Below are 8553 nucleotides of genomic sequence, written 5' to 3' on the forward strand. Positions count from 1 at the left end.
ATTATAGATTATTACATTATTATACAAAAAAAAAAAAATTATGTTATATTTATTTGCTGATAGCTTATATTCTAAAGTAAAAATAAAAGTACTTTAAAGTAACCATGAAATTGTTCCATTCCATCCATCGACTATTTAAAAGTAAATCTGATAAAAAAAAGGCTATAAAAGTAAATTGTTGAAAACTTTATAAGTGAGAATTGCCACCTATTTAGCTAAGGAGAGCTCGCGCGATAATTAAAATAGATAATGAGATTAACTTACATGCCCGAAAATTCCAAAAAGGGTTTGTAAAGTTTTGCGCGAAGCAATGGAAACTTCAACTTTTTGTTACTGCTATCACACAACTCTTGAAACAACCCGCAAAGAGCTATATTTGCCAGTCCCAGCATCTAAATCAAATAAAAGTAAATTTTAAATAACAAAATACATATACATTATACATAAAACTTTATTTGATTAGATTAATATTTGTTTAAAAGCTCACAGCAAGAACATTATGCTAGCTGTTCAGTTTTGAAATGGATAATTTTATTATATACTTTGTACATCAATTATCCCTTTCTTTCATGTATATATGTTAAAAAGCGATATATTAGATAGCTAAAGTTAAACAAACCTTGAGTGGCAATCCATACCGAAACATCATGTACAAGTTGAAGGTCGAAAGACTATTCCACAAAGTGAATTTGTTGACAAAAATTGGCTTTCCTTCGCTGTTTATGTATGGACTCTTTAAAAAGTATTGGCGCATAAAAATGCATATCTTAGAGAAATGCAGGGGATTTTTTAGTGAAGACCCAAAATGGTAAATCATGATCTCATTATTTGATGGCCTATTTGCATGAGCAACCATTGCGACTAACATTCCATTCACCACCATATCGGCCGGAATCTGCAATTATATTTATAAAATAATTATATTGACACGGTTAAAAAAAAATTGAATACAATGATTTCCATGATAAATGATACAAAACTTAGTAAACGTATATAAATCTAATTTACTCATTACAAAACTTATTTACCACACGAAAAAGCAATTACTACCTAAACTACTATTGCACATAAACTTAATCTTGGTAATATTTTTGAAGTGTTAATCACTTACCCCATCAAGTATAAGTGTCGGAATGGCGTAAAAGTTTTTAGCTTTTCCTAGGCAATATCCAGCGATTAGAAAATCGATTGCCCTGTATCCACAAATAAGTGATATATTTATCATAATTCTCAAAATACGGAAAACAATATCAACTTAACTATCAAGTATTGAAAAAAATATGCGATAATCAATCTAGATTATTCTAACGTGTAAATACGGATAATATTTGTTGCAATTTGAATTAATTCCCACATAGGGATATATTTGTTGTTTGCTTATTATATGATGAGAATGGTTAGGAAGTTTGTTGAATATTGCCTGGTGGATCGAATTCTATCTCTACCACCGAATCTCTTCAAAGCTATTACATTATCTCATAAGTTCAATGGGTGTAACTTTATAGGATGGTCTCAATCAATAGAATTATATGTCCGGGTAAACTTGGTTATCTTTCAATTACCACAGTCAAGCCAGATGAACCTTAAACCAACTATAAAAAGAGGCATGTACCTGGATTCTAAGTTTTATGGAAGCTCGTTTAGGAGGCACTTACCTATTTTTTGTTGGAGTAACAATCCAAGTATCACATAAGAATAATAGATAAGAATTGCCTTAGATATAAGTGTTTTACCAACTCCAGGCCTTTTGGGAAGGTGCCAAAAAATAAAAATCGTGCGTGCTTAGACCCAAACTGGATAATATCGTGGAGTTAAGGTAAGGTGGCAGCCCAACGAAGTGGAAGAACGGGGGTCCAACAAATGGTATCATAACCAAATTAAGGTTTATGAGCACGAGATTACGATGCGTTTGCGATGTAGAGGGAGAAGCCCTCAATATGATGAACTCCGATGAGAGTGCCTTGTGTAGAAAGTCTTCCGGACAATGTTGAAAGTCAGGCCACGTGTCTCGTTGGTCGCTGACGGCTGTATGAGATGATTTCGCTGGAGGGAAGGTCACGTGTATGTGGTCTTTGGTTTGAAGGGAGGGTTTTTTGGGGTAATAACCCAAGTCCCACATAAGAAGAATATGTACAGATTGTGTTGATACGTTTATTGTTGGCTTATATTATACTACAAGTTTGTTTGGAAAGATGCCGTGCATCATGTTGCACTAATTTCTTCTGAGTCAGCTTGTCTTTGTACGCTGGTTTGTATTTCTGGCAAATTTTCCGTTCTGCTAGAATGTTTCGCTAAGGACTTTCTACATTAGTTTTATGCGCGTATATGGGTAAGGAAACCCTAGATTGACTTCCGGAGATTCTTGCTACTATAAAATCCGTGTGCTTCTCCTTAATAGCTCTTACGCGTTCATAAATTCTTTTAGGGTTTCTAGACTGCACGATCGGCGCACTAAAAAGCTAATTGTTTTGATGAATGTTTTGTAATTCTCTAAACACATCTTCAGATTTACTGGGTGTTGGAGAATTGTTGTGGGTACTGTAACTGTGTGATTGCTTGTTCACATGCATTGAGATTGAGATCTATCAAACACACATGAGAATGGTTGAGACTAGAAGTGAGGGGAACTCAGATTTAGGGGAAGTTTGAGTTGAAATTTACAGGTAGTATTAGGTAAAGGGAATTGAAGCAAAGATTGTTCATATTAGTCCATTGTTGTACTTGTAATACTTTTTCATATAGTAAATTTCATTTTCACTTAGGTACATTGTCCTCCAGAGTAAGTGACATTGCACCGAACTGGGTTACCATATCTTGTGTCTTTTCTTACGCACCATCTATTTATTTATCCGTCTATTATCTTAGTTTAAGTTGTCACGTACATTAATTTTACATTGTGTAAGACATCTTGACACTGTCTAAACAGAACTTCAGATTAGTGTTCCACCAACTTTATTAGTATAAGGCCTTTTGGAAAGGTGGTAAAAAAAAATCATGCGGGCTTGGGTCCAAAGTACAATATCATACTAATGTGGAGTTCAAGTGAAGTAGCAGCTCAACGAGATGGAAGAAATGTTTGGAACGAGATGGAAGAATGGGGTCCAAACATTTCTTCCATCCACAAAAGCAATCTGGACAGCCCTAAAAATGACGAATGCAGATCTTGGAAGGCCAACTTTTCCAAATCATAACCTAATCGAGGAAGGTAAAATAGAGAAAGAAAATGTTCGCTTCTATACTAGAGTGATCTCAAAATTCTATGGTAGGAGCTCGATCTCTACATCAATTACGAATGGAGCTGATCAAAAGACAACACCTCCTATCAAAAGACAATCATGGAGGACATAGTCTTTGATTTCTTATTGGTTTGAAAGCCGATCTTTATTATTCCTTGCGGAAATGGATATAACATCGGTTATAATTAGTTTGTCAAAATCGGAGCTATAATGAATAAGAAATTGATGCTCAAAGTGTGTTTAACGAAACACATTAATTGTGTAAACACTTAGTTGTGTAGGAATTGAAATGCAAGAGTCACACATGGAGTGAGAATGGATAAATGAGTAAGCTTATATATGCAATTTGTGTCAAAGGGTTCGGGTTCCCAAGGGTAACCCAATTTTATAGAGAGACAATGGCTTAGAGAATCTCAAGTCCACCACGTACGCGCCGTCGTCGACGTCCATCCGGTCAGTCGTGTCTTGCCGTGCCGGGCCGGGGCTTGGGCTTGGGCTTGTTTGTGGTAACCCTTATCTTTTTATTAAAAATTTCACTTCCAAAGTTTATTATTCTATAACTAACACTTCTGTGATTAAATAAAAATTATTAAAATGTTTTTGCATTAATAGCATTAATAGGCTACGATCTTGGTCTGTATTACGAGATAATGCCAACAGTTTTAGTATTAAACATGATAAGACATCCGTTTGCATTAGTGGGCATTGACTTGGCTTGGAATGTCTTGCCAGGAGTTACAATTCATGTGTAATCGAACTGAAGCGTGGCTATTAAATGAACACCAACCTTCTCATTCGAAGACACTCGAAAATCGAATCTCCTCTCTCTACTTTCTCTCCAAAATTTGTTTTTTTTCCTTAATAGTTCGGTGATAGTTTTTGTCAGAGGTTCGATTCGCCAGAGAAATATTGTTGGTGTAAAATTCTTTTCAACGTTGTTGTATCCTGAGAAGCTTATCGTTCATCAAATCCAACACTCGTGTGAGAGCGATATAAGCTTTAAGAAAACCGTTGAACGGTCCTCAATGTGCTCCATTTTTCCTTTCTTTCTTGTTTCAAGTTTTAAGGTTTATTTTTGTTATTCTTCTTCTTGTTCGTTGATTTTCCTCTATCTTGTTTCTGAAATAAAATAACAATCGTTTTCATTCTTGTTTTAATTATTTTTCGTGCAAATTTTCTTTATTTCTTGTATTATAAATATTATTTGTTGTAATATTTTTAACAATTATTTGTGGATACCATTAGTTAGGAAGTTAGTTTCTCCTGTATCTCTAATAAAACTGTGAATAATTAATAGAGAAGTATTATGCTCTATCGGTTATAATATATATTTATTAAAAAAAAAAAGCTACCCAAGAATTCATGTTTATAAATTATAAGTGACTATTTTTAGTGTCCATACTGTATGGATTCAAATACCGTTATCGATTATATACCGATAATCTACTTTTATTGTGAGGTATCCTTTACCAACGGAGATATATATTTGAAATATTGCTACTGATTGACGATTACAAAATTTATTGACATACCAACCGAGATAGGTTAAAACCATCAACTTGCCCGCCTGTAGGCTTACGTTTCTTAAGAGATCTTGTTAAATAATGTTGCTTGCTAAAAGATCTTATAAATAATGTTGTAAGAAATCGAATTGAAAATTCTACTATTCTAATTCCTGCTTTATTTTCCAAGTATAGAATATTAACTCGTAAAGATTAAAATGAAAATAAGACACGCTTTACTTATGAAAATTTGAATTAGGTATAGAAAATAAGTAAACAGTCTAAATACTTACTTCAAGCCTTCTATCCAACCAGGAAATGGATCCTTGTAAGTGCTGAGAACAACTGTTGGACGAATTATGACAATTGGGAGATTATGATCATTAAATTCCTCTAAACACATTTCTCCCATTGCCTTTGTAAAATTGTATGTATTTGGCCATCCAAACTCCTTAGCCCTGATAATGATCAATACATTATAATTTAAAAAATATCAGTAGATCACTAGTATTAATGCACTATATATGCCTCTCTCTCTCTCTCTCTCTCTCTCTCTCTCTCTCTCTCTATATATATATATATATATATATATATATATATCACCTTTCCATGCCCATATTCTTTAAAGCAAGAGTGATGTGTTTCTCTGAAGAACCTTGTGCTCTTAGTTCTCTCAATTTATTTTCCACCAATTTATTTTCAAACTCAATATCTAACTTGGAAGAAGTAGCTTTCAGTGTATCACCCATCTTGAATGCTTTCTCTTGTATGAGTCCTTCTTGTACACCACAAACATAAGCTGAAAAGTAACGTATGTAACAATTAATCATACAAATAAATATAAAATTGTTATAAATTAAATAAAGTTACGGAAATATTTTAAGGAACCTGTTGAGACATGGAGAAGAATTTTGAGCCCAGTACACTTCTTTGCAAATGCCAGAAGATTTAGAGCTCCCATTGTATTAATGGCCAAAGAAGCATCATATCTGCCAGACTCAGATTGAATATATCCTTTTATTTTAATAAGGTTATAAACGGTAGCAAACCATTAAAAATAAAGTTCATCAGGTAAATAATCAACTAAAATATTTGAAATTGCTATATAACCAACGTTTTTTAAATCTTAGGTAAATAGTCATGTTCATGTATTTACACGTGTAAATTGACGTAAATACCACACCATTTTATTTCAATAAAAGAGCAAATTAGGAATGTCACGTCATCTTTATGACTATTTACCTGAGATTACGAACGTTGGCTATTTAGCACAATTCCAAACATTTTAATTGACTATTTACTTAATTTTTTTTGCTAAAAATAATATAATATGGTGTTTAAACTTAATAGTCATAAAATTAGTTTAATACTCAAAATTTAATGAACAAGTACCAGATGTCAATATTTGACAGTGTGGTTAATTTCTTAATATTTTTACTAATAAAAAATAAAATAAAAATTAGACAATATAATTTTGAGTATTTTTACTGCAAAAAATATAAATGTTTGACTATTTTATTCATTAGTTAATTCCAAATGGTTATTTTTATATATATATATATATATGTACAAGATATATATATATATATATATATATATACAAGAGTTACCTTTCATTGAAGTTAGTTGTTGCAGCAGAGTTGACAATAATGTCAATGTCGTTACACATCTCTTCCATCAAAGTGGAATCTCTGATTCCGAGATTCTCATGACTAATATCTCCAGCTATTGGGATCAGCTTTCTTAGTATCACTGACTCAAATCCAGTTTTCTCCCACTTTTCTCTTAAAACCCTAAATAATTCCTTGTCTATTATCTGGAATATATATATATATATATATATATATATATATATATATATATAATATTGAAAATCAGAAGATCAAATATTATTTTCAAAACATTCTATATGAAGACAATAATTATTAATTACGTACCTCGGAGTGCAGTCGTTGCGTCGCCGAGTCACAATCTGTAGCTCTTATTAGAAGATAAATCTTTTTCACATTCGGTTGAACATTCAGTATTTTCTCCACCAAAACTACAATAACAACATATATTGACAAATACATCAAAGCAATAGCAGTGTACCATAAGTAGTGATATATAGCAACAAAGTTAAAAGTTATTAATTAATAATTGTTGTCAGTGGAAGATGAATTTGGCTCTTCTCTCAGTGGTAACTGGTAACCTATGGTTTATTCACAATTGTATGGTATGTATTATAATTTATTTTATTTGTTTTAATGATGGGATCCAGTAACTCCAAATTTCTCTAATTCTAAATTTGATTCCATATTTGGTGTGATATATGAGATATTAATAATGGCACTCAATTGGATAATGGTATTTTAAAGGGTAATTTAGCAAAATAGCCAAATCAAACCTTTAACATTGCTAAATAGCCAAGGTTTTGTAAATACTAAGTAAATAGCCAGATATCATTTAAGACACTTCTACATTTACTAAAAAGTCCAGGCATTTCCCGCCCATAAGCACATGGTTTACTTAATAAAAAAAAAAAAAAAAAAAAAGAGGTAACATGTAAACGAGAATCGAGGAAGTAATAACTGCAAATTAATTACCGATTATCTCTCCACCAATATTCAATCTGCCATTAAGAAAAAATATCTGTTAATGTATCTTGATGCGTTGTAAAATGTAATCATGTTTCAGTGTTAATGTATGGGAAAAACCATTGTGAATGCGTTTAGAATTTTGGGTGTTTGGATGTTAGAATGAAAAAATAGGTGTTGACATATTTTGCAATAAATCTGAGTAAATATTGGGCAGTTTAAATTTTTGTCGTGTAAATCTTTATTTACACATTTACACCGAGTATGTCAATCCTTGGATTTTACAACAATGTATGGTTGTTAATATCTGTAGTAAATGTGTGTAAATATTAAGTACTATTATATTTGGTTATCTGGAAGTGTTTATTTACGCATATTTACTGCATAAGTTGTTATAACCTTAACTTATTTACATATATTTAAATACTAAACGATACAATATATTTGTGGCCGAAAATATCATAAATAATTTATAAAAAGAAACAAATAAATTACAACTTCCACGTCCATTTAGTTTCTAAAATAAAGGGAATCATAAATTGACTAAATCATGTTCACACTTATATCAGGAAAACAATTCAAAAAATTCCGGGAAAAAATTTAATCCGAAAATTCAAATATGTAATTCAAAATTCAAACGCACATGGGCAATTTTCGGAAATAAAAAAATCTATTATTGGGCCACGTCATCGGCATGGCTATTTACTTAGTATTTACAAAACCTTGGCTAAATAGCAAATCATAAGGTTTGATTTGGCTATTTTGCTAATTTTTTGTATTTTAAATATTATCCTATGTTTTCTTAATAGCATATAGTTTGGAACAAGAATCTTAATCGTAAAAAAAATAAGATAAAATAAAAGGTTGAGAAATTTAGTACGTACCCTTGGAAAGAAAACCAGTCGACCCAGTGACCAAAATAGTTTTGTGTTCTAGAAAACAGTCTACGGTTTTCATCTCCATTACAAAGAATAATATATAGCTTGATACCAAAGAGAAAATATGAATAAATTAGCTTTTTCTTAGAAAGAAAAAATCTAGTCTAGAGAAAGCTTGAATGGTCATGTCTATTTATAGTATCTTTCTTTGACTAATATTTTATTACAAACGCCTGAATTATAGAAATGGTTTTGTTTTATGGTCACGGATTAGGCGTTTTTTGCATTTAAGCCCCCAATCTTATTAAGTTGTCCATTTTTACCCCACAGGTATTGATGAAAATAGCACTAACGGCCAAAA

The 8553-nt window shown here is 31.7% G+C and overlaps 1 protein-coding gene across 1 annotated transcript; it reads right to left on the minus strand.

Annotated features, from left to right (window-relative positions):
• Positions 1-497: 497 nt before the first annotated feature.
• Positions 498-8277, minus strand: LOC149384016 (putative fatty acyl-CoA reductase 4). The gene is made up of 9 exons (XM_089627970.1): positions 8199-8277; positions 6676-6779; positions 6349-6554; positions 5627-5727; positions 5342-5537; positions 5032-5196; positions 1112-1193; positions 620-895; positions 498-506 (listed from the first exon to the last, which is right to left on the minus strand). Exons 1-9 carry the CDS (start codon positions 8275-8277, stop codon positions 498-500), a joined length of 1218 nt encoding a protein of 405 aa, XP_089484096.1.
• Between the last annotated feature and the right edge of the window lie 276 nt (positions 8278-8553).

Source organism: Urtica dioica, chromosome 10, assembly GCF_054948205.1.
Source record: "Urtica dioica subsp. dioica isolate 48M chromosome 10, U.dioica_male_clone48M_v1_H2, whole genome shotgun sequence".
Lineage (NCBI taxonomy): Eukaryota > Viridiplantae > Streptophyta > Magnoliopsida > Rosales > Urticaceae > Urtica > Urtica dioica.

What these genes read in the sequence shown, in the direction of transcription:
- LOC149384016 (XM_089627970.1), bottom strand. Translation starts at nt 8,277, where the DNA reads ATGGAGATGAAAACCGTAGACTGTTTTCTAGAACACAAAACTATTTTG. An exon ending in ACAACTAACTTCAATGAAAG is followed by an intron (nt 5,728 to 6,348) that starts GTAACTCTTGTA and finishes TGAGTCTGGCAG; the next exon opens with ATATGATGCTTCTTTGGCCA. An exon ending in CGACACTTATACTTGATGGG is followed by an intron (nt 896 to 1,111) that starts GTAAGTGATTAA and finishes ATATAATTGCAG; the next exon opens with ATTCCGGCCGATATGGTGGT.